At 41.4% G+C, this 26,482-nt stretch overlaps 1 protein-coding gene across 2 annotated transcripts; it reads right to left on the bottom strand.

Annotated features, from left to right (window-relative positions):
* Nucleotides 1–503: 503 nt before the first annotated feature.
* On the bottom strand, nucleotides 504–25,664 carry AKR1A1 (aldo-keto reductase family 1 member A1). 2 transcript variants are annotated; one of them, XM_075508668.1, is made up of 10 exons: nucleotides 25,329–25,662; nucleotides 22,782–22,824; nucleotides 21,344–21,439; nucleotides 14,677–14,796; nucleotides 12,766–12,917; nucleotides 9,861–10,056; nucleotides 9,065–9,264; nucleotides 7,949–8,021; nucleotides 6,374–6,460; nucleotides 504–2,604 (listed from the first exon to the last, which is right to left on the bottom strand). In XM_075508668.1, the coding sequence occupies exons 3-10, from the start codon at nucleotides 21,431–21,433 to the stop codon at nucleotides 2,539–2,541; spliced, it is 984 nt and encodes a 327-aa protein (XP_075364783.1). In that variant the 5' UTR covers nucleotides 21,434–21,439; nucleotides 22,782–22,824; nucleotides 25,329–25,662; the 3' UTR covers nucleotides 504–2,538. The 2 variants fall into 2 exon arrangements, with proteins under 2 accessions (XP_075364783.1, XP_075364782.1); XM_075508667.1 differs by lacking the exon at nucleotides 22,782–22,824 and having other exon boundaries at nucleotides 25,329–25,664.
* Nucleotides 25,665–26,482: the final 818 nt, after the last annotated feature.

Raw genomic sequence — 26,482 nt, 5'->3', positions numbered from 1 at the left:
GTGGTGCCCATCCAGCTGTACCAACAGCCCTACCCCAGGCCCTGCCGCACATTTCGGGAGGCACTAGCACCCTTTTGCCCTGGCATAATCTCGCCACATTCAACCTCAGCCTATTCAAAGTGAGCAGGCAACTGGCTCCGGCTCAGCTCACGCAGATGCTCTGGTTTTCCCACAGGACATGTAACCTACCAGACAAGGCAGACATGGCTGCTGCAGCTGTGACAGCAGAGACCTCCACAAAACGTGCACAGCAGCAGCAAAGCCATTGGTGGGGACCCGGAGGCTCATTTCCCCCTGTGCTATTTCAAGATAAAAGTTCTCCAGCTTCAACTGCCCTGGGTTAGTCCATGCAGTAACAGAGCCAGGAATTCTAGGCTTAATAGAGGTACAGAATTAATCTGCTTTTCTTGAGAATTCTCTCTGCCCACTTACTTACTCTTCATTAGAGAAGTAACCAGAAAAAATTAACTGGGGCCCTGACATTAGAGGGGGGGGAAAAAGTCTCAAAGTCATACACTGAGTAGAGTATTTATTTAAGACATGCAAACATACAAGTGGAAATGCATGCAACAAAAGCCCCTTTTCTTGGCAGGATGACTGCTGTTAACATTCTACATAGCACCGTCAAAGTAAAATTGCTTTCCCTACTGATTTGCAGTAAGAACCGTATTCAAAGTCACCCGTGTTTGATTAGAATAATAAAAAAACAACAGGGATTTCATTTCCCTTAGAAGAAAACATCCAGTCCAGTAAAGAAGCCCAACTGAGCTGTAATGGCTTTCTCCACCGAGGTAAATTCAGCAGGAATTAGGAAACACTTTACTGAGGAAGAGAAATTCTTTACATTTTACATAAGGATTACAGAAAGTGATAAACAGGTTTGTTCCAGTTCAGCTGCATGCTGTGAGGCCCAGGACAGGAAATACTTGAGGAGGCATTACGCTTGAGATGAATATATAGTTTTACTATACATGTACTGTAAATGAGGTTATCAAAGCTAAAATAATCTAATTCTTTAATTTTTGAACTATTTGCATACAGAGGATTATTTTTCTAATTCTATGTTTGTTATTGCTGTGGGGAAAAAAAAAAAGTGTTCTTTAGTTCACTTACAGTCAGTTAAGCTTTCTTTATCCAGCAGCAAACGAGGAATCGTGCCCATGACTGTCGCTGAATGGCATTGACAGATCTGAAAGAGTTCCTTTGTTTTAAATCCGAGAGGCCTTTAGAAACTCTGACTTGCTACCCTGTCTGCACCAAGGCAAATGAGCATTAATCCCATTTTACAGGTAGAGAAAAATCAAAATAAAGTGTTAACATTGCTAAGGCCACAGAAGGTATCACCATCAGAGCACTGGCAGGTACTAACACCTCATGCCCTTTGTAGTCAGATGGCTAGACAATTCATTAAGAGACTGAAACAAAATATAACCGTTGTTAGTGCTAGACCTCCAGTCCTGCTCAACAGTGTATCAGCACTCAGTAAATTAGTCCCTGCCAGGGAGTACCACAGGGACCTGGCGAGTGGGAAAACAGAGGTGCAGAAAAGGCAAATGGCTTGCCCAGTGTTAACCAGCAGGTCAGCGGTAGAACAGGAGACAGGACCAGCTCTCCCAAGCATCAGCCCAGGCAGCAGTCAAAAACGCGACATTAAAATCGAAGGGGCCCTCTGACAGGTCTTTGCTCTTACTGTACAGTCAGGAACTAATTTTGTGACCTTCCAGAACTCAAACTGGACATCTTTGGTAAAAAGACACTGGGCAACTTTACGGTAAAAGCAGGATGTTTTTGTACAAGACTTGCTAAAAAGTTCTTGAGGCTTTTGTGATGAGAGCTATTGTCAGAGCTGAAACCTATTCATGTGACAAGCAACAGAGAGGATTGCCCTGAAGGCCTGCTCCAGGGTATGCATTTATTCTCCTCAAATCTACAGGCAAATTAAAACAAAAAGAAAATAGAGAAGAGAGAATGCTAAGTCCCACAAGTACTCTAAAGGGGATAAAAAGCACTGGGCATGGCTGGTTACTTGGGTTTTAATGAATGGTTTATGGACACAGTGCAACTGTAGCACATTTCACTTTATTCCCTGCATAAAAATACTAATTAAGATATCAAAGTCAATGGCTGAGCAGTTGTTTAGTCCTAAAATGCTTTCATGCCTTTCCCCTTTTTTTTCCCCCCTCATGGTAATAACTAAGGCTTTCAAACTTGTTTCACAGGCAGTAAACCCAAAGTATTGCCCTAACGTGATAATGATGTGTTTGGAACTTGATTTAGGCTCACCCACTTTTACCTAATCCCCAAAAGATCTGATGCTTCCAGGAGCAAGCTTGCAGTCATTGTAATAAATCCACAAACTTTGACATGGAAGCTACGGTATCTCCAGAAAGGAGGTCAATTAGAAGCAGTAGATTGTAAGTAAACCTACTCAGGAAGGAAGGTTTTATTTGGACAGGTTTTTGACAAATTGTGGCAACAATTACTTTGTGGAAGAGCATGCAGAGGAGCATGTTATACTAACACCTTAATTTTTAGTAGTTAATAGGGATCATTGAAGGGGTAATGGGGGTGTCCAGCATCTCTTGCTACTAGCTTTCCATCCACCTGTGAAGTAAACAGACAGACTCAAGTCAGAAAGATAAAAATCCATTCTTACTCTCATGGACTCTTACTTCAAACTCTGCATGGTTTGGATTTCTGAATCTTCATATCCCAAACATCTGGGATCATCTTATTCAGCTTAAACAAGAGCTGTTCCCTCTACCCCCGAGTCCTCTTAGCACTTCTTGAAAGAAATATTTAAAAAATTAATTAAAAAAAAAAGAGATAGATTTCTGTAGCCTACAGCAAGAGTCTTTCTTCCAGCTGCTCAGGCTTGAAGAATAAGATTAAGAATAGTTAAAAGCCTTTTGCCTTGTAGCCGTTACTGAGTAAGTGTTGTAACATGCACACTTCAAAACACTTTACTGGAGTTGGAGCTTTTGCCCATGTTTCCATGATAGAGAGTTGCCGGGCTGCAAATTTTACAGATGGATAAGATGAAACACACTGAATAACTTGTTCAGGGTCATACACCAAAGTATTAACAGTGTCACTGAACTCCTTCATAGCACTTTTTGTTTAAGAACATTTCCATGGAAGACCAGCTTCTCCAGCTGCAAAATGGGAATACTGAAACTGATGTTCACAGATAATGAAACAGAGGCTCAGGCTGGCCCAAAAGCAGATGTGGCCATGCAGAAGTCTCAGTTCCTACATCCCACCTCTAAGCATTCAGATGCACAAGTTGAATTTCTAGTTGCATTAAGTCCATTGCAACACCCCAGGTCCCAAAGAGCTGAGGTAAAACCTTGCTCCTCATCTGTAATGTTTGGGGAAATGTAGGTGCAGCATTGGCAAAGAGATACACACCTGGTGTATCTGGGTGACAGACTAGCATCATTCAGCTCAGACTTACATTAAGCAACTAATGACTGAATAAAAGTTATGTTAGAGAAATAATTGATTTTTATACATATAAATGTGATTTTTATATTAATGTGATGCTAGAGATTACTCAAAATGTTATGGGGACAGAGGGAATCACAGGGACTTTCAAACCAAGTATCCACTAGCAAGTCCTTCTATTAGCTTTCAGTATAAAACTTGCATTTCAAAGCAACAGCTGGAATCCCTAGTAATGAATTGTTTACCGTGAAGACTACTGAAATGTGAAATTAGTCGCTTGGGGGCACTACAGAGCAGAAAACTAAGATGTTAAGGTTTAACATTTGACTGATGCTCAGATTAAAATAAAATAAAGCTGAAATGAAGCTGTCAACTGCAGGCAATCCTTAAAACTGTGGACAAAAGTATCACAGTATCTTCAGGTTTCCTCATATTCTCTTGAGACTCAACAACTTCCGTGTGTTCCTAGAATTCATATTCCTCATTTTTCCCCCCAGTTTCTTCCCCCTGCATATTTTGCTACACAGAACAGCTCTTCAGGTAAACATTCTTGTTCGCAGCATGCCAAGACAGCAGCTGCCAGAAGCAATGTTCCACATAGCTGATTCCAGTCTACCCCAGGAATTTGAAAGAAGGAGCGGGGAGTAAAATCAGCAGTGAACACATTGCAGGTCAACGGTAGCTAACTATCAAAAATAGACAGATCATCATGTGTACAACACCATCGCTCCTCCTCTCCTGGCTGGCTAGTCATTCAAGTTTTGCTGAATTATATTCCTTCGTCAATTATGAGTTTCCAAAAGTTTTGATTTCAGGCTGGTGCAAGGCATGGATGAATAATTTCCAACCTCTATCCACATAAGGAACTGTTAAAGTATAAAGCAACTTAAATTGTCTACATGCAATACAATAGCCTCTCCTCAGGCTTTAAACAAAAACACAATGTGGAGAAGAGTGGCACAACTACAAGAACTTGTGGTTATATATCAGTGAAGTAAAGCAAGGAACAACTGTCTCATCAGTTATGATAGGAACTCTGACATCACTGCCATATCACACTTTGAAATCCAGACACTGTACGTTAGATTCATAGAGGAGATAGGCATGAAAGGTTAGACAGGAATTTTAATTCACAGTTGATGAAAATTCTTTCTAATAAGCCCAGAAGGGACGGGCAGGAGACAAAAGGTTCCACTAGAGATCTTACAGCTACAGAGTTGTGTTTTAATTCTCCTCATCTTGTTATCTGACAATACAGCAATATCTTTGAAGCCCAGCTGCATCACATTCACCCTTTTTCTAGCTGGATGGGCTAGCACTTTGAACTGTATTTCATCTCTCCTTTGTGAGTCACTGTGATCTGATCAGGTCTCCCAGGTAACAAAAGCTCATGAATTATCCCCGTCTCATCCAAGCCAGGCTACATTCTAATGTATTTTGCAGTTTCATTAACAAAACAACTTTTTTTGCAGCACAAGTAGCAAAGCATTTGAAAGAAACATACTGTAAGCAGCAGGTGTACTTGTCACTACCACATTCACACAGCTGAGCAGTTAAGTTTGCAGTTTGGTGCATAGACTCCTGATCCGTAAGCACGAAGATAATTTTGGTTGCAGGAATGTGGGGGTTTATATTTATGCACACATACTGCAGCAACCCTACAGTTAAAAGCATGGCCTTGGAGCTCTCATAAGCCCCAGCATGACAAACAGTGAAAGCTGTAACAAGTATCTACCCTTGATATGAGACAGTAATTCACCACACATTCACAACTTCTCTTTTCTAACTCAGACTGGTCACTGATATGCTCTCAAGTACTCAAAAAAACTCAATAATAAATCCTGGAGAAAAGCTTTCCCCAAATAATTCCTATAACCAGTAGCCACTGACTATTGAACAATAATTTACAGGCAGACAAACTGCTGGAGAGGCAAAGGTATGCTTGACAGCTTCTAAATTTGCAGAGAGACCTACTGTATCTATACAGTGTACTGAATGATAGAGAAGGGATAAATCGCTTCAGACTCATTATAGCACAGTTGCCATATGTTGGTCAGTGACGCACCAGGGAATGGCAACAGCTCTCTGTTGTATAGTCAGATGCAGGACAATAAGAAATAAGGAACACTATAAAGGCAGGAGACAACAAGGCATAGACTTTTTCTTTTTTGTTTTGCAGTGAGGGGAAGGGAACAAGGTCAGGTCCTTTAATATAAGAAAAGGAAGACCAAGAGGACTTCAATGCTTACAAGGCACTGGTTCTCTAAAAACAGACTGGCATCTGATAGCACATGAGGTAAGGTTTCATGTGGACAGAGTAAAGTACTAATGCTAAAAGATGCTGCGGCTAACAGATTTGGGAAGAAAAATACAACAGCCTAAGCCGAACTCCTTACATTGGAGGAAGGTCATTACAGCAGATGCTGAAAAGGGGCACATCCAGTGGAGGGGAGTGGACAAATTCCCTCATGTGACTTCCACGATGGATGTGGAGAACTGACAGCACCCTGAGTCTTCACTGATCTTAGAGGTTTATGGTATAAAGTAGATGGGAACAGTTGGAACAAGAAATACTTCTGGAGGAATGGCATGGACCTTAGCCTGCTTATCCATGAGAAGAACAAATCAGCAGCAGTTTGGTGAGATTTGAAGTAAGATGGGACCCTGGCTTAAAGGCCCATATACAGGTCAGTAATGAGAACCTGAAAGAGCCACCAGTGGCAAAAACAGAGGAGAAAAGTTTTGAAAAAGTTACCCTTTTTGTACCCAGCTTTTGAAAAATTCTTTCACTTTAGATACCCTAAACAGATGTAGTGTTCTTATGAGTAACTAGTTCTCATGGGGACAGTAAAAGAAAGAAAACTGCAAAAACCCCAAGTTGTGGCCATGCACATAATGAAAACTAATAGAAACATGATAAATTTACCGTAATCATTGGCACAATGTAACGCCAGTTTTTATTCAGGCCTCCAATGTGGCTCATCTCCTCTTCTGTGAGGCTGAAATCAAACACCTGAGAACAAAAGCAAGAGGCTTTTATTCAATAACTGTAGGTTTTCATATTTAACTGATGTTGAGTTTTGCCTCTTGGTTTTGTTTCCTTTGTAAGTCACAACCATCCCCTTGTGCCGTGAGTTTCTCCAGAGATCCACAAGCAATAGAGCTGACTTCAAGGCAAAAAGGTTCCACTTCTCATTAATCCAGGACAGAATGGAACAGCAGCAGTGACCTGAGACATTGCTGACTATTTCGGTGTTTAGTTTCAGACGACAGTGCAACAACACAATTGTAACTGAGGCAAACACACACATGCACACACACAAGACTGGAATAATTTATTAAGCTGTAGTTACATAATATTTCTTCTGTGCTTTCAAAAAGAAAACCTATGTGCTATATTAGAGTTGCAAGATCCTAGTGTCAAAACCCAAGTAAATTAAACATAATGTGACTTGTAATATTTCAAACACCTTCAGAAGCTGCAACTTTGATAAGTCTGAGCCTCAAATAGAGGGAATTTCTATGCAATTCTGATCAATAGAATTTATGTATCTGTAAAAATCTTGGCTTCAGACAGCATTAGTTTGTCTTCTGTTTATAAATATGAAGTTGCCATTAAACTAATTTTATAACAAACACCAAAACAAAGGCTTAAAGCCCAAGGTATTCATACACTTGCCAACTCTAAGCTTACAGTGATACTGCATAGCACACTTCCACAAAGATAAAAAGCAGGACTGTTCCTCCAAGTAAGTGCTACCTATTCAGTCAAATATTCTGTTCCCATGTAGATCTAACCCTTAAGTAACTGAAGAGTTACTTGAGTTTCTTGACATTTCTAGCAGCATACTACATGGCAGAACTCAGTTTCACAGGAGTAACAGTTACAGAGACAAGTCCTAACTTAAAAACATGTAACCAGCCCATCTGTATGATTAAGGGCTGAAAAAAAAAAAAAAAAAAAAAAATCACAGGGGATGATTCAGAGACTTCCCTCCAAATTACTGGAAGTCAGAGTTTTCAAATAATTTCTAAAGTGAACTGTTTCTACTTCAGAGCAGAAGTGAATCACACTAATTCTATTCTTTCAGCATCATTAGAATGACAGTTTGCTGCAGAAATAGTCACCAGCCCTCACTTGCAGGGTAGAGCAACTGTTATTCATAAATAAGAACTATTGAACATCATTAGAAGACCCCCTTGTTCAATAAATTTGTATCTCAGATAAATTTCAGTAAAGATTTTTCATTTAACTTCTACAAAGTACATTCTCTACCTTTTGATAACAAGACTGTGGATGTGGACATATGCACACACTTAGTTGCTTACAACATATCAAGTTTGTTTTCCAAAAATCTTTACCCTCCCTTCTAAGCGTGTGCATACATTGATGAACAAGTATGAGCCAAGTGCCTCAGCTTGTTGTTCTGCAAGTAGTAGGACAGTATATTACTCACATGAAAGGACGCTGCTGAAACTCCTTTCCTCCATTTAAACTTACCTGGAGATTCTGCTGAATGCGAGCAGGAGTGACACTCTTGGGAATGGCAACCACTTTACGCTGCACTTGCCATCTGTTAAGAGGAGGAGGAGAGATTTTCTGTGCGTGCAGCCCAAGAACCACAATATTTATTTTGGTTGAATAATAATCTGTGGCATCAGAGATGCCACTTATGTTTCTATGTGAAATAAAAATACCCAGAAGACGGCTGACATAGCACTGTATTGTATTAGGACTTAGTACGTCCAAGCTCAAGCAAAACAGTAGCCACTGGACTAATCAATGAGAAGATGATGTTCATGCCTTTGAACAAGCAAGCAAGTTTCAGGTGCTTTAAGCTAGAAACCCAAGAAACAGTCAGAAAAAGCATACTTAAGCATTTTACACAAGTTCTAACATGACAACCACTGAAAAACTAGAAGAAAACCCATATCCCTCAAGCACCTGTCTAGTCGTTTGAGCACAAAATCTTGAACGTGTTCAGCTGGCAGGGTAACATGCTGCTGCCCAGGGCTGTACTAGTGATATTGATAGATACAGAGCCAGGCACAAAAAATAAGGATAGAAATCCAATTTTACTTTACAAGGTGCTGATCATATTCTGTATATCACTCAATCATCTTGTTTCCCAGTATCCAGCAGCTGGCTTTTGCTACATAAAAACAAAACAGCAAAGGGTTCTCCAGTGCGAAGGAGGAAGGTCCCTTCCTCAGCCCCTCTTCCTGGGAGCCCACGCGAATGCAGTAGCAAGAGCTTAAGTGTTGGAGCAACTGACTGTGCAAATTGAGTAGGCGGCACTCAATTGTGGTGCACTGCTGCCTTAATTGTCCTACTGCTATTCCACAGCAGAAAAGGTAGTGAACTGTCTCAGGCATGGATCCAGGCCCTGAATGGACCACTCAGATCTAGTCCATCCACCTGCCCTAAGGCAGGACCAACCCTAACAACTCTTTAAAACAAGCACCAGATGGGGTTTGCTTTTGGTGCACTCTGTGATTTTAACTCCCCACCGATGGGGAAGAACACACGCTTTAAGTAGATTCCTTCTAGCTTGCATGTTTTGCTTTATTTAAGGCCAGGTCCCAAATGCCATACTCTCTCACAATTGTTCTGTACCTGAGGATGATCTGTGCAGGTGACTTGCTGTATTTTTCTGCCAGTTTTTTGATCCCAGGTTCTTCTAGAAGCACAGGCTCATCTGGGTGTTTCCACATGCGATCTGGAGAACCAAGGGGACTGTAGGCAGTGACAACCAGTCCTCGTTTCTGGCAGTGAGCAATCAGCTCGTTCTGAGCTAGGTAAGGATGGCATTCGACCTATTAAAATGACCCACAATGAGTGGCTAGAGAACAGATATCAACACAAAACTCTAAACAAACAGGAAGTCAAAAGCACAGTAGAACCAAACACATCACAGGTCATTCCAGATTCTGGAAAACCTTATGAGGATAAGGCTTAAGTTAAGGAGAATGAAGAAGTGTCTCGTAGGCTAAGTTTACAGGAAAAGGAGAATAGATTGCCTAAGTTTAGAGTGCTGCATTTTCCCCATGTACCAAACAGATCATCCAACAAGCAAGGAAGCTCTCTATAGAAGGAATTCAAGTTACTCCCTCACAGTCTTTCTTTCTTATAGAGTAAAATGATCCTCAGAGGGAAGACGAACTCTTCCACAGACCTGTCAACTAAGCAGGTATAAATGGCCACAGAACACGGATACAGGCCTCCTCCCCAACAAATTAATTTACCTGGAAAGACCGCCTCTGTGTGCCTACTCCTGCAGAGCTGGCTATACTCTTCCCTGTACATCAGAAGCTGCACCCCTTGTGCTAAACACGTAGCATTGGTTTGCAAATTCTTCACTCCTACGGACACATAGGAAAGGTATTCATCCTCTCCTTGACATTCATCTTACCTGGAGCACAGCTGGTTTGACAGTAGCCACACTTAGTACATCATCAATCTGACGACTGTTGAAGTTTGACAGCCCAATGGCTTTCACAAGACCTTTTTCTACCAGCTTCTCCATAGCCTTCCAGGTATCCTTGTAATCAGTGTAATCATAGCGCATTGTGTTATCAGGATTCTTTGGGAAGAGATTGTCCCCTCGTCTACAGCATCAAAGGTAAAATGTAAGTACATATACCACATTATTTATGTTATTTCTTCACTAAAAGAAACTTTCCTCAAAGTATTCTCAAAAGCTTATACATAGTTTGGAGGGTAGAGTACAAACTGAGCAAATTTGTCTGTTGAATTCCATTATGCTGATTTAACCTATAAGAAATTATTTTGCATACAGTCTTTCCTATGTAAACTTGTTATACAGTACTTTGAACTACTTGTCTATACAGTAGTGACTACACAGAACGGATAAGCCACCGTATACACAGCAGCAGCTCTTTGCACACTTTGATCCTAGCGAAACAGCCGATTTAGAGAGCAGCAATTCAGAAGGCGGCTTTAGTTTTTCAATTTGTTTTTGAGGGAGGACTAATATTCTTCATAGTCTGTTTGGAGCTGCTACCAAAGGAATCTTGGTTTAAGTGGGACTAGGAGAGACTGCATTCCAAGTATGCCGGCTTTCCTACTCCCCCTGTATTCTGTGGCAGTGTTAGCACTCTCTACAAGCGCAGATTCTTACAGAGGTCTTAACCTGTACACGTTGATTGTGGGTTGGATGTGTTTCCAGTTAGTCATACCAATGCATTTAAAAAATAAAATTAAATTAAAAAAAAAAAAACACACACAAAGAACATGGTTATGCCAGGTGACACCACCGCACTGCCAAAGGGCTGTGACTGGTCTCTGAGAAGTCCATGCTTGAAGCGGTGCGAGCAGTCCCACTGGAAGAGTGCTGCTTCATGACCACTGCAGGACTCTGCTAGCTTAGATCTCAGAGACTGTCTTACATTGCTCTACCTAAGCAGAGAATGGTGTGAGAAATGGCAGTAGCTGGGGACAAGGGGAGATGGTTCTTGTTCAGGTCATTGATAGATCTGGAATCAAAAATAACTCTGAAAACCTTATGAGCTCCCAACTCAGAAAAGCAGCCTCATATGTCAAGAGTAATTTATTAAGTGAGAGATCAATTTTCAAGACCTAGAGGCACTGTGATTTTCATCCAGAAGACTATTTTAATTTATGTGTAAATAACATTCTTTTGCTTAGCTTCCCAATACAATAGGCATTATAGATAACCATGCATTGAAACAGTTGAAGTACAGCTAATGGAAAACTGTAGAGTGAACAGCTTCCAATGAGAAAACATAATACTGCTTTATTAGAACGTCAGTTTTATCAACAGTTTCCACAACATCAAGCACATTTAAATAGTAGTAATATCTAAATACAAATCATTATTTGTGTTGTGTTATTATCAAAGCAATGTTTAATGTTTTTTTCCAATCAACTGGGAAAAAAAAACTGTTTCACAATAGGGGGAATTTTTAACAGTTCTTCCTCCAAACCAGCTCTAGTTGAAAACACTTCCTCATTCTGTTATGCTGAGGAATATATTTACACTTTGAGCGTCTTTCCTTTTATCATCAGTGTTGTGTGCTTTGTAAAATTCAGTTCATATGACTAGAAGGGGAAAAAAAACGTTCTCAAATGTGCAGAACAGAGAGAAGCCCCTTAAACTGACAGGGTTTCCCCTGTTGAGTGAAATCTCCATGCAAACATCTTGTCAGGAGATTTATTCCCCCCCCACCTTTTTACTGATTGTAGGGGTGGGGTGAGCGGAACTGCTTCCACATCTACAAGAAAATAAAGCAGGGAACTCTGCTTCTGATGGGGTTGTAGGATAAGTGCATTTAGCACTTCACTGGAGAATTTTTTCATCTCATATTTCCTCAAATCATAGAATTAAAGTGTCATATGAAGTGATTTTCATTTCCTCCTCATACAGATACCACCGTGACACTACATGTGCTTGGCCACTCCAGTTACAGTTAACAACTACTAGCAAAAAGTGCTGTTGTCTTTACAAAGCACTTAATTCTCATTTTACAGATAAGTAAAACTAAGGCACAAAGCAGTGACAGGACTTCCTCAAGGTTACCATGTAGGTCAATAGCAGAACCAAGAATAGCTGCCATACTTCCCCAATGCCTAGATGAAGACCCTAGACTATTTTAACTTCCAATATATTTTAAACTCAACAAAGATTTTACCTCACAGCAAGCCAAATTTTCAGCTTGTGCAAGATGTCAAGCTTCAGTATAGAAACCTGTCCCATAAAGCTTTATTACTTTTTCCCAGGTAGACTTCTTTCAGCTACCTCACTTTGGCACCCATGCCAAACTGTCAGAAGTTTAGTGATCCTAATTTCATTACGTAGTTGTTCTCACTATTAAAAAATTTAAGTAATTGCTTAAAGATTTTAAATGAAGACTTAATACCCATTTTTCCAGCCTCATCATTGCTAAATAACGAGAACAATTATCCCTTTTCTATTTACAGTACTTCTACACAAAACCAGAAATTTTGTCTCCTCTACTGTATGTTTACAGACTGGCTACAAATATAACAGTCAGCAAATTCTCACCCAACTGAAATTCAAAGAAGAATGAAATTCCAACAATTGTTTCTGTGAATGAATGGACCAAACATGAGTAAGTGTAGAGGTTATGGGTAGAAAAGAGTGTCTACATTACAGTCTGTAGGACTGCACTATTAGCCACACTTAAACACATCTTGCAGGCAGTATACACAGGAAGAAATTCACAGCCCAGAAAGAAGCTCCTCAGGACATAACACCAGCCATTTAAGTAAAACTGGGGTTTCTGCTTTCTGTGCCCTTTCCAGGTAGAACTTACTCAAAGGCGTGAGGCCAGTGCATGAGGTACAGGTCCAGGTAATCCAGTTTCAAATCTCCAAGCGTCTTCCTTAGCGCTGGCTCTACGTCTTCTGGGTGGTGCTTGGTATTCCAGAGCTTTGATGTTACAAACAGGTCCTCCCTTTTTATAACCTTTAAGAAAGGGAGGAGAACATAATTTACAGGAATAAGTTCAGGAAGAGCATTGTAGCAATTCCCCAACTAGCTTTAAAACAAATAGAACAATTGGGGGGGGGGGTGTAATACATGGAACCTACAAATTAAACCTTTCAAAAAATATACTGGACGGAGAAGAGCAAGAGAAATACACAGTTACATTAACAAGTCCTAAAGTATACCAAATACTTAGCAATTTATTAAAAGTTTTGAAAAATAAAACAATCCCCTCCACACACACACACTCTTTTCCAAACTTTCCAGTTCAAGGGTTAAAGCCACTACTAAGTGTGATGTGGCCAAAAGAAAGATTACTCAGTTTATTCATATGTAAATTTCGTGATTTCTATTTAGCAATTCACATATTCTAGGCACAACCAGCTAACGTACTATACTCATCACATGTTATAAACCAAGAATGCTTCTCATGGAAAGAGTGTGGGAAAATAGACAGAAGAAGTTTCCCCAAACCTCTGCACTTGAGTTTCTAGGTTCTGGGAGGAACACACTAAGAACTGAGCGCCCTATACCCTGTATTGGAAGGGTAAGATGCAGAAATGATACAAATGGAAAGTTGATTAACTAGGAAATATAAAACATGAAAGGGAGATCATATTTGGCAAGCTGAAGCACAGAACACCATCAGAGGGCACTTCTCACTGACTTATGTAGAACCAAGTTTCACTCAAGTCTATACTTTGTAGAAGCTGGAATGATTAATTGCTTAGTTTCTCTCCTCCAACCATTCAGTTATTTGTGTGTTTCACATATGACTGTTGTATTCAAAGAGAAAGATGTTTTAAAAATTCTAGTTTTAAGTTAGCTAGTTAATAGGAACTGAATAAGAGAGTCCTATGCTTCCCTATATTAGTTACCGTATCTAGTAGGAAGGAATCCTTGGGGCAAATTGAAAACAGCCTCTCTCAAGCTAATCACATAACAAAGAGATTGCCCTAAAGCCAAGGCAAGAGCAGCAGGAAAGCAGGAACTTAAGAACTTTCCTTCCAGGAGCTCTGAGGCTGTACAGGTAATCCTTCTGGCCCCTCCAGCCAACAAGAGCAAGGGGATGAATTTAAGATTCCACCTGAGGTCATCCATAGGAATGCCTGTCACATTACTTTATATTTAGCCCATGGACTCTCACTGCAGACCCTAGAGTCACAGTTACCAAACCTCCAAATGCAATCACTGTTTAAAAAAAAAAAAAAAAAAAAAAAGTACGTATTTACTTACTCATATTTGATCTATAACCAAAAAACTCACAGTCACCGAATTTGCTGTGGTTACCCACCATTGCATGCTATTCTAGACTGGCAAACTAGGGTAACTTTTCATATATATCATGGCAAATATTTTCCATTTTAACTAGTGATTCTGGGAACCTCCAATTTTTTGAACACTCAAATTGGGATACGGGGGGGGGGGGGGGGGGGGGGGGGGGGGGGGGCAGCAAAATTAAAAAAGGCATTTTCTGTAGTTTCCATGCAAATATTCCTGACAATCTTTCATCCTCCTGACAGCCAGGATGGCTACAGCCAGGATGGTTGGAGGAGAGAAACTAAGCAATTAATCATTCCAGCTTCTACAAATTTCATGCCTGCTCCTGATTAAAAACAAACAGCTGGGATAGACCAGGAGGAAAAGCCACAAATGTTAACTTTATAGCCTGCTTTCAGGTCACAGTTGTAAATTTTGATACAACATGCAGTCAGCATGGTGGCTCTTGTGTTTTTACCTTATTGGGCCCAAGGCACTCCTGGAAAGCCTCACCGATCTCTGCTTCATTGCTGTAAGCTGCTGCGCAATCGATGTGGCGATAACCCACGCTTAGGGCATGTTTCACTGCTTCTTTCACCTGTAATCAGAAACAGATTATCCAATGCAATCAGTGAAAAGGGACACATGACTGGAAGGAAAAACAAAAAAAATTAGGGCTTTCGTGAGGAACACCCCCAAAGCACAGACCTACATAAGGTCATGAGACTCCAACAGAGCAGGACACGGTCCTCTGTGGCACAGCCTCTAGGAGCGAAGAGCTAATTGCTAGCAGACACTCCAAGAGTAACAAGAAAACAGACCATGCACAGGCCAAGCATGCAAGAACTCACCAGATAGAATAGAGATTCATTCTTAACTATAGTTGTCACACTCTTCTTAAATATAAAATGAGCTTTAAGAAGCAGTTTTCAAATAAATCATGGCTTAGGAAGACAAACTTTCTGGAACTAACAGATGTCAGTCAAGCCTGGAAGATATCTCCTCTCTCCCACTAAAGGAAGAACCTGGTTTCTAATTCCAGAATTGCCAGAGTTTGGGTTTGGTTCAACTGCTAACACTTAATTTCTAAGATCATGCTATTTTATGGCACATTTTTCCTTCATGTCTCATTCTCACCGATTGCACAACAACGAAAGTCACCATACTGCTCAATATTAACCCATGGCCTGCAGGGGATCTCCTGACGATACTCGCAACTTCGCATTTTGCTTTCCGCATTCCTGACAATGAAGGCGTTGCCAACAGCAATGCTTCCCTCACAAGAACCACGAATTACTACAGATTTCAGCGTCGTCATCATCTCCCGTTAGGTTGATGAGCATTAAGTAAAATCTATTTCATTTAACTTCCACTGGACAGTAAGCACACATTCTCTTTTACATCTATCCATCTGAAGTGCTACAGTAAGAGTACATCTGATCTGTACAGGGATTTCTATACATTGCTCTTCACTGACTTGTCTCTCAAGACTGTGGAAGATTGTAAATTACTCTGTGTATAACGCTTGATGCAATAGGGCCCTAATGCATTTATAGAGATTACATCTCTCTTGTCAAGAGATTAAAAAACGTGTCCACAAAGGCTAGAGAGAGATTGATTTCTTTCAACTTAATCAAAGTACCGGCATTTTCCATTTTAAAGCCGACAAAATTATTTACACCAATTAAAGATGTGTACAGTCCTGCTTTCAGATGCTACAGAAAGAAAAGGGGAATCAAATGTGAAAGAGATCTCTCTTGTATGGTGGATTTAATTTGTTTTTCTTGTCAAGAACTGCAGTAAAGGGAGACACAGGATATTCTGATTGCATTCTTTGGCATTTTGAGAGGGAAACTGGAATGTAGACCAGTTTCCCTTAGCTAGAATGACAAAGCACTTCTATTACAGCAGTGAAGTAAGCTCTTCCTTTCTCTAGCAGGATGGTATTTACAGTCCTTGTTTCACTTTGACGGACATTCCTCAGAAGGTCACTACAAAGTCAAGGTCGTGGTAATTCTGAAACCTCTTGGGACATATTAAAGGCTTTTAAGACTCAATATCCACCCTCCAAGAACATGAGAGTTGTGGAGCTGAAGCAGAAAGGAAAGGAAAAAACAGTGGTGTTATTTGCCTGTACTAATCCCCCATTTCCTCTATCAGCATAATATTTTTTTTAATCCAATCAGGCACAAAATTTGCCACAAAATGAAAGTAGGCATCACTCGCAGAAAACTAGGGAGAAGGCACTCCAAACATGTCTCTGCAAAGCAATAAACAGGAGGCTGTATTTCTGTATCAGCATGTTTTGATAAATTTCTAGCAGTGAAAAACTGGGACTGGTCATTTAAATAAGGATTTGGGCAAAATCTGTATTTGTGTAAACTACTCTCAGTCTACTAAGACATTCCAATGTGAACTGAGAGTTTTTGTTCCACGTAAAAGGCAAATAATCAAGAGAAAACGTGCAAAAAAAGCACTTCTGGAGGGGAAAAAAAAAAAAACCTAATAACAGACAGATGTACATGTAAGAAGAGTACTTTGTTTTAACAGAGAGGTTTGTATTTTTGAGATTATGTTCAGACAGGTACATGCATTTCCTGGGGGGCCGGGGGGGGGGGGAGGGGGAAGACAACAGAAGCAGTTGGAGATTCATACGCCTCTGGATATTTGGTGTTCTGAAGTAACAATAGCCAAAAGATCCTTCAAACTTTCCATATATTCTTTAGTTTAGCCTGTCAATACCGCTATGGAAGGAGCAATTACCGAGTTCATTTTGCATTAAGCAAGTTGTCACACAGCTTAAGTGTGACTCACCAACCTAGCATCATATAACTAGAGAAAGTAGGTCTGAAAGGCTTTTGAGACATCATCTAGTCTATCCTCATACCCCACAGCCAGGCCAACTAAGTCTAAACCACTCCTACACACATTTGTCAAAACCCTTCTTTTAAGTGACAAGCGGTCTATTCCAATGCTTAGATATCTTTATGTTCAAAGCCTTTTAGATGTCTAACCAAGGTGACCCTGATGCCACATCCTATTCTTCACAGACATGAAATTCATAGCTTGCCTTTGTGAAGACTTTTTGCGCATTTGGAAAGCACCAGCATGCCTCCTCTCAAACCTCGCTTGACTACATCACTGTAGGCACTTCCGTCTTTCATCACAACTCACCTTTCCCAAACCTTGTGTCACTGTTGCTGCTGTCTCGTCAGCTGGTTCATGCTTTTCCTAAAGTGGTTTGCCCCAAAACTGACACAGTACTGCAGCTGAAGCCTTACTCTCCTTCATGGTATAGCAAAGTCCTAGGAACTACAGTCCCATTTACACATCCTAGCAAGGGATTTGACCTTCCCACCCACCCTCTTCTGTTTTTGAAGATGGAGGAACACGATATTGCTAATAATCAGTGGCAGATTCAGAAACAGAATCTGTAAGTCCCAGTTCATTATAATATCCGTTACCAGATTTCCAGTTCTTCAATTTGCCCATCACAAGGTGAAAAACAAACAAGCCATCTTTATACTTCCACGCAACACGGAGTTCAAGTGACTAGGGAGCTTCTTCTGCACAGCCCCAAGCCATTACAAAGAGGCTTTCACTCTAACAGTTCCAGTCAATAATACTTGGAAAGAAAAGGCTCCGACAGCCTCCCCTGCTTCCTAAAATGTTGTCAAATTTTAGCAGTACAAGTATATTTGCTACTGGAAAATAGGAAAAAACCAGATCATTAGTCCACGTGATAGTCAGATGCAATATGACCAGAACATGTGTGTTGCTATTTCACAGTTTGTACATACTTGTCCTGGTTTCAGCCAGGATAGAGTTAGCTGGTACAGTGCTGTGTTTTGGATTTAGTGTGACAATAAAGTTGATAACACACTGATGTTTCAGTTGTTGCTAAGTAGTGCTTACACTAAGTCAAGGACTTTTCAGCTTCTCATGCTCTACCGACTGAGAAGGCTGGAGATGCATGAGAAGCTGGGAGGGGGCACAGCCAGGACAGCTGACCCCCAAAGGGCTATTCCATACCATATGACGTCCTGCTCAGTATATAAACTGGCGGAAAGCTGGCCGGGGGGCCGCTGCTTGGGGACTGGCTGGGCACCAGTCAGCAGGTGGTGAGCAACTGCATTGTGCATCACTTGCTTTGTATATTCTATTATTATTACTATTTTATTTTATTTCAATTATTAAACTGTTTTTATCTCAACCCACGAGGGTTTTTTTCATTTTTACGCTTCTGAGTCTCTCCTTCATCCCACCAAGGGGGAGCAAGCAAGCGGCTGTGTGGTGCTTAGTTGCCGGTTGGGGTTAAACCATGATAATACTGTACTAAAATTTGCTGAAAAGGAACTCAGACCACCACATAAGTAATGACAGCTTAAGAGCTGATGTTCCTTAAAACAAAGAGTTTTGCCTCCTATCCTTCAGATGTTGAATTCAAGTCCCTCCCTTAATATATACCAGCAGTAGTGAATTTTTGTGCACATAACCAGGATTCTCTATATTGTCTAACAAACTTTTCCAAGAACTAAACAGTTTCCTCCATAGCTGCAATCCTGTCACAAGACACCCAGTCCAACTGGTTTTCTGAGGTACGCATTTCCTCTTCAGCTTTCCTGAAGATTCGCACAGAAATACAACTTCCCTAAGCCCCGTGCCTCCCTTCCCCACAGAACCAGCCTCTGCCACAGCAGGTTAGACTGTTCATCAGGTGGGGGTCAGTCCTCCAGGTTGAAAGCATGGCCCACTTGAGAGAACAGAACAAAGCATTAAAGGATTACAGATAATCACGCTCCAATATTAAAAAAAACACGCTACTGATATCCTTGATGCTCCTGTCTGCATGGACTTCTCTTTGAACTCATTGATGCTGCCAGTTCATAAGCTTCTGTACTGTGTTCCTTTCCATCATGTTCCTATGGTAACATGTAAAACAAGTTTCTCTTCTAGCATTTTATCATGTAAGACAGAAAACATCCTATTATTTTATAGAATCTAAATCCTGTAAAATCCTATAGTCTTCCAATGTGGATTTAGATTCAATAATTCCTCCCCGTGCCCCCATTCTTACCATCTAGGAAACTAGGGCTGCAGTGACACCTTTGTACTGGACTGCTAAGATCTGGCTACAAGGTCAAGGCTTCATAGGATCAAGAACAGTAACAGCAATAATAAAGAAATTACTCAAGAGAGTAAGATCAAGACTGAAAAGCAGCTTGGCAAGGAAAATAATTACAATCTGCAAAATATTTACCTGAAATAATTTAAAAGCCATCCACTTCCACTCTTGCTTCTAATGCAGCCCTTGCACAAAAGAGCTTTTGATAAATAGCCTCTACTTGGGAAACAGATAGATTAAATACAATCAATGATAAATCTTCTGCTTCTCTAGGTTTTTGGCTCTTAGTCTTTAATTCATAATTACAATTATTCTCCCTGCACTACATCATGTCCTTTTAAGAGTAAACCATTTGGACGCTCTGCCAAATTGCTGCTAGGCTTCTGAATTTTCAAGAGTGATAAAGAGGAATTTATTTATTCCATAGGAATAGCAGCAACTTCTGTAACTCTGGCAATTTTCACTGCACTTTCTAGATTTTGCCTTCAATACATTATAGGAATAAGTCTTTGAAGACAGTAGATATGCCAAAGAAGTGACTCCCAATGACTTTCATGGGACCCCAGAGAAGATGGCTGGATCCTATGTGGGGTTCAGCTGCTAGAAGTGATGCTTACTATTGCAAAATCCATCTGAATTATGTTTAAATTATGCACAAGCAGGATCTTTCCCAGTTCTTTTATAAGACTGCACTTTCCTCAGAACAGTTAGTGCACAAAATAAACAATGCATTCATATTTTGTTTGTTTAGTTTCAGACATTTGTTTTAGACAATGCACATTCAACTGCTTTGTGTGCACAGAAATTCATCCATTAAGTTCCTGCATGTTAATAAACTTAATTCAGCTGTCAGTTGATGTTTTAAGTGACAGAGCTGAACATTCACCCTTGTCCTCATTTAAGAGGTTGACTGAGCTCTCACACCAACTCAGCTTCCACATTAGCACAGCTTCTATTCCCAACAGATCCACTGTCCTGACAGTTGTTTGGACAGGAAGACCAACAATAAAATGGCTCTGAACAGAATTAATTTTTATAGCTTGTTTCCCACCTTTTCCTCTAGCTGGCACAACAGAATAGCACAACATCTTGAGAACAGTTTTAACTTTCCTTCTCAGTCACAAGCACAATGTCATCCGACGGACTCCAAAAACCATCATGAAGCTAACGCAAGAGTAGCAGCAAGATATACAACATTTACTAACAAGCAATGGTACGCACAATCCAAAAAGCATTATACACAACAATACCAGCTAAGAATTCCACCAAGCAATGGACATTGCCTTTCACAGCAAGTATGTGCAAGCTCTTCCCCCAATAATTTATCTTTTAACTAAATGAAACAGAAAGGAAAAGACAGACAAGGGCAAGTAGTATTACAACAGGAGGCACAGTCCATAGCATGCAAACATTCCCACAGACAGTTTGCAGTAACACACAGAATTGTTTCCAAGTATGGTGTTTGCCAATTCATTGCATTTAGAAGCAGAGTGAACGTCTAATGACACATTAGTCGTTTTAGTCTAAAAGCAGGATGATCCAAGCAAGTTCTTTGTTTTTCTGCTAAACATAGGCAGACAGCTGGAAGAGGACTTGCTACAAGAACAATGAGAGTTCTTGCCTCCTAAAATAATGCTTTCAGCTGAATCATCAGCCCAAGCCAGAGGGATGTCTGGTCAAACTGGCAGCCTGAAGATTTTCCAGTGGAAGAGTCAGGCACTGTGTTATAGCTACAGCACTTTCCGCCTCACCCTACTCATTGGTCTCTTTCTGGATGCATCTCCCAGAGCACCACTGCCTGAGGCCTGGGTTAACAAGTCTTAAGGGATCTTCTGCTGCTGCTTTTGTGTCTTGAGGCCTTAGTCATGCAAATACATACATACACTCCACTGACTTCAGCCGACCTATGACTAAAAGCATTCAAGCAAAGGATCCAGGCCTCGGATCTAGGATCTTCAAAAAAGGTTCACAAAACACAAATACTAGTTGAGAGCACAATATTGTATTGTTCTCTGCTTACTTGGCCACGTTCACTTTTCCACGTTCCCAGTCCTATGAGAGGCATCTTCTGCCCAGTGTGGAGTGCAACGAAGTCCCATGCTGCAGACATTTTTGCCTAAAGAAGAACAAGAACAAACTGAGTTTTGCAGCAATTCAGTAAGTTGCAACAATTTACCTTTTCTATGCAAAAATAAATAAATAAAATCACAGAGGTCCTCATGATGCTAGAATAAAGATGAAGTAGGTTCTTTACAGTTTTTACTGGTATAAAGGAGATTAATAGCTACCCGGGAGAGACTAGAAAAGGAGCCCTTTTTGTCCTCTTCTTATTCTCTTTTCTCCTTTACAATGCATAGGTTTAAGATTTCTCAGAGTTGAGTACAAAAAGAAGCATCCTGCAATAACATACAATTAATAGAGAAGCTCAGGTGAAAACATGCTTTTTTTTTTTTTTTTTTTTTTAAATCAGCACTGATGAGCCAGAAGGAAGCAAGAGATGTTTGTCTGCCCTTAGTGTTCAATAATTCCACAGGACTTCTGCACTAAGTCTTTCTCTTTTACCAACTCACTACCAGCTGGCTCAGGAGCCAAGCTCTAATTAACCACTGCAGCTGGGGATAAACACATTTTGTCAGAAACAGCTGGTACAGGTTAAGGTTTGAAAATCTGATACAGGCAGGGTTTTAATTAGGAGTGAATGGTAAAGGCATTTATGAAGGCATAGCCCTCATAAAACAAACCAAAAAAAATAATGCTCCAAAGAAGAAGCATTTCCAGCTCTGCTCCTCCAGCACTGCTGGAGGATCAGTCCCATCTTTTTATGCCAGATATGTGCTTTGTCACCCTTGAATCCCAATTTTCACCAACTCAGAGCTGAACTACGGCTCATTACCAAGGCTGTCTGGCATTGTGAAGAAAAACAGAAACATGTTGGCTTCCTTTGCAACAAGCATAATTTTTTATGAGTTGTTATATACCTGCAACAGGCAAATGCTACCAAATGAGAAGACTACTTTTTTTTTTTTTAAACACTAAAAAAAACCCTCTCTGATGTGAAATTGGAGCTAGCAGAGAGGACAAAATGGAAGCACTTTCAAAGGTGGACACTAGGAAATGACACCTCAGTACACAGATCACATAAAACTGGTGCATACATAATTTTTTTTTTAATCATTCTCACATAGAACTAGAAATAGCCATGTGCAAACTGAGCTAAAATGCAGTAGGTCCTTATATATTTGTGTGTTTTGAATCCCAAAATAACTTTGTCTTCCTGCTCATTCAAAAAGGGACACTATCTTTTAAAGAGCTGGAAGATTCCTTGTTCCCATACTGCCAAAATCTGCATGTGGACTCTGATGGAAATTCGAGACTAAGAGCTCAACTCTTGCATAAGATGCACTTCATGTACAATCAGAATGCAATAGCTAGCATTGCTATTATAGAAAGTGTCACACCTGATTTAGCACAAATTCACAGAGGAGCAGCGTTCTTCTGTTACTAAAGGGAGAATGAAAAAAGATAATGCAAAGTCAGTTCTCACTTCGAGCCTGGGCTTCTCTCTCATGCTTGGCACTGTGATATCCAAGCATTTTCCCTGTGAAATTCAACAGAACAAAGGTCCAGCAGGATCTTCCATTACCTGTTGCTGGCTTTATAGCTGCTGCGAACAGCAATCTGCTCACATTGGCAAAGCTTTTTATCAAAAAGGAAGGTTTTACAGTGTGTCCCAACATCCTCACAATCTACGGTTCTGGTCAAACTGTTAAAAATAAGCTGCATTCAGGATGAGCTCTGAAGCTGATATCAGCAGAAGCTAAGGAAGTTACTTCCCATGTTCAGCTGTGTCCAAACTCATTAATTGTATTTCTTTAAAAAAAAAAAAAAAACAAAACCAAAAGTGGACGCATGCAATGTTGGTTGAACGGCTGACTATGGAGGAGGACTGGATGTTTTCAAAGCAGAGCGTTCACACAGCATACTATCCGAAAATAGCTCTGCCTTCTCCACGTTGTTATCATTTTCCTCAGATAATTCCCAGCCGATGGATGTGTTCACACAGAAAGTTTATATTTTCGATTTCTTGCTTAGCTTCTCAAGCCATATTTTTGTAGATTTACAGCAGACACCAAACAGCACACTTGTTTTACAGAGAGACATAACAGAGTAGTTGGAGTGATCCTGACCTGAAGGCCATTGTACACCAAGGAGCTGGTGATCCATGCAACAGTTAACCTGAGGAGGTCCAGCCTTGTCTTGTGCCGTGTTTCGCGTACAGCGTGGCCTTCAGGCCTGTGCTGTGGGATGCACAACCCACGGCTGCAAGATAAGCTCAGCACCTAGTTGTAACAGGGGAGTCTGCAGGCAGCTCCCACTTGGCACCTGTGATCACCCCACCTACGTGTCCTTGCCTTTATCTGAAAAAGCAGGAAGTTCTCATGAGAGCATCCTTTCTGTTTGACAGTAGAAATGATGAATAGTTATTTTCCTGTAAGAGAATCCCTAATAGCTCAAGTGACTGAAACTGGGGTAACCCTTTCTACGGACAGGGTCTGCACAACATGCTGTGCATGACTTGGAGGAGGTCTGTTCAATGCTGCACAACTCGGGGTGTCCAGCACCCGAAGGGATGCAAGATTATCAGCGCTATCCTCTTTCTTTACAGGGTTAGCTCTAACAAATAGCATTTGAGATGCTGCTGTACAGAGTCTGAGTGCCCTTCTTACCGGGATTGTAATGGACCAGCACCTCCTGGTGCAAAACAGCAGTTAAATGCAGACTAATGGCTCTGAATTTCCACTGAGATGTATTAAGTCTAGATATTAGTGCTGAAGGGAAACATTGGTGAACGAAACCGTGGGTATACATCTATTTTTTTGGGGTAGGGAGTCAGAGAAGGAAAAATGACAATGACAACAGGATTCTCTTCTATTCTGAATTTGCATAGCAATTTTGTAGTCAGCTACATGCAAGTAGGTGCTTTTAAACTGAATTTAGTTGCCTAAATAAAGGTATCTTCTTACACCATGCAATACAACTAAAGACTTAAGGCTTTTTGATTCACATTGGCCTATAACAGAAATATGACTGTAAGACAAGCATATGCTTTACACAACCATGTTACACAATCATCTTAAATGCAACACTTCAGCCCCAAAGACAAGGTACACGTTTAATCAATAACTAGCATCAGCACATTTCCTAAGAACCATCTTGCTTCATGTAACGCTGTTGCATGTTAACATTGCAGAGAGAGCAGAACTACAGCCTCTGGAAGAATGGAAACAGGCCAGAATTAGAAACACTGGAAGAAAACACACTAATTAATGCCTTCCACTCAGATTCTTCCCCTAACAAGGGGATGTAAGAGAACTGCAGTGTCTGCTAGCCATCATTATTTGGTTCATTAAAAAGCTGGAAGCCTCTTTTTAGACAGGCAAAGACAAAAATAAACATAGAAGCAAACTAATTCTGGACAAGTAAGATGTGGCTTTGTCTTAACAATACTCACCTCTCCTAGTGCCACATTTGCATAAAAGAGTAATGCTCAGAGTAATTCAAAGGCAATGTAAGTACTCTGCCTAGGAGGATGCATTAATAACCAGAGAAGCGTAAACTACACCTGTCCATCAACTCACAGCTACAGCTCATTTTTAATCCAAAGCAAGGAGTCTTCCACCAGTAAAACACACATAAGCATGCATTAAATTAACATGTACAGATATGCAAATAGACATCTATTGAAAATACGGAAGTCCCCGCTACTGAATCGCTTTATGCCCCACAAACGGGGGCTAACCCTCCATATTTTGGCTCCTCCGGAGGCGCCAAACGTGCCACGGCGCGGCAGCGCGCCCACCTCCCCCTTATCGCGGCGGCCCAGGGAGGGTCCGCCCGGCGGCGGGAGGAGGGGAGGGAGGGCAGGACGGGAGGCCAGGCCGGGCCGGGCCGGGCCGGGCCGGGCCGGGCCGCCCCGGCACCCCCCGCAGCACTCACTCACTCACCCGCACGCCGCCCAGCATGAGCCGCCCGCTTACTCCGCCGCCTGCCCGGGGCTTCCGCTTCCGAGTGGGAGCTGCCGGCGGAGGGACCGGCCGGGCCGCGGCGGGAAGCCGCCCCGCTTCGCTGGTTGCTACGGCGCCGTGCGGCCCTCCGCGCTGCCCCTGCGCGGCTGCCGTGGCCCAGCTTAAACGGGGCGGGGTGGTCCCTTCCGAGGAAAAAAAAATAAAATCAATGAGCGTTTCTGCAGGGACGGGAGGAGCCGGTCTCGGTACGGCCCGTCACCGTGGCGGGGCTTTTGCGGGTGTCCCCTCCCGGGACGCTGTTTGAACCTCGGGGGTGCAGGTGGCCCGCGGGCCGCGGCTGCCATAGCGCCGTGCGGGGCTGCTGCGCCCTGGGCGCCGGCCTGCTCCCGGGTAACTCATCGGGTTTGCCCTGTTTATCTTTCTTTTCCTCTTGGTTCGGTTCCCATCAGGACATTCAGGCAACCCAGACTCTCCCATTCACAGCCCGGTGCTTAAGTGATAAATCTGATGGACTGCACCACACAGGGAAACGACAAAATGCAAACCTAACAGATAAAGACCACATGAAGTGTATGCATTTACATAAAAGTTTCCCTGTCTGCTATTTGTCTTGGCTTCTTGAGGCTTTTTTTACTGGTAGGAAGACAGAATGTCCCCAGTTTTATTTGCAGCCCTAAATAATAGGAATCCAGGCAAAGTCCAAAGCCAGACGCGCTCTTTTCCTTGTGCTAAAAGGTGCATAAAGAGAGAGAAGGGGCACTTCCTGAGAGGGCTAAGGCTCCTTTTGTTGCAGGTGCACAAGAATGCATTCCCTTACATGTGCAAGAAGATTGAAAATCAGATTAAAGCAGCAGAGTGCTTGCTGCTGGGTAGGTACAATCTTGCTATTGTAGTCAAAGACACAACCTTCAACAGGAGCAGACTTTGGCCTGTAACTGAACCACTGCCCCTAGGTTTACCGGACTGTACACGTAATCGTCAACACAACTAAAGAAAATTATAACCCGTTTTGACTTTTACTCCAGGCTTCCATTTTCATAAGGAATTTATAAATATTCAGAATTTGAAAATAGTAAGATTAGATCAGAAATAAGGCGATATATGTATCCAACAGGGCTTTGAAGAGGCTGTTA

The sequence above is a fragment of the Mycteria americana genome, chromosome 7 (assembly GCF_035582795.1).
Source record: "Mycteria americana isolate JAX WOST 10 ecotype Jacksonville Zoo and Gardens chromosome 7, USCA_MyAme_1.0, whole genome shotgun sequence".
In the NCBI taxonomy this organism is placed as follows: domain Eukaryota; kingdom Metazoa; phylum Chordata; class Aves; order Ciconiiformes; family Ciconiidae; genus Mycteria; species Mycteria americana.
Note: the sequence above shows the minus strand (reverse complement) of the source record. Positions and strands in the feature narration are given on the sequence as shown.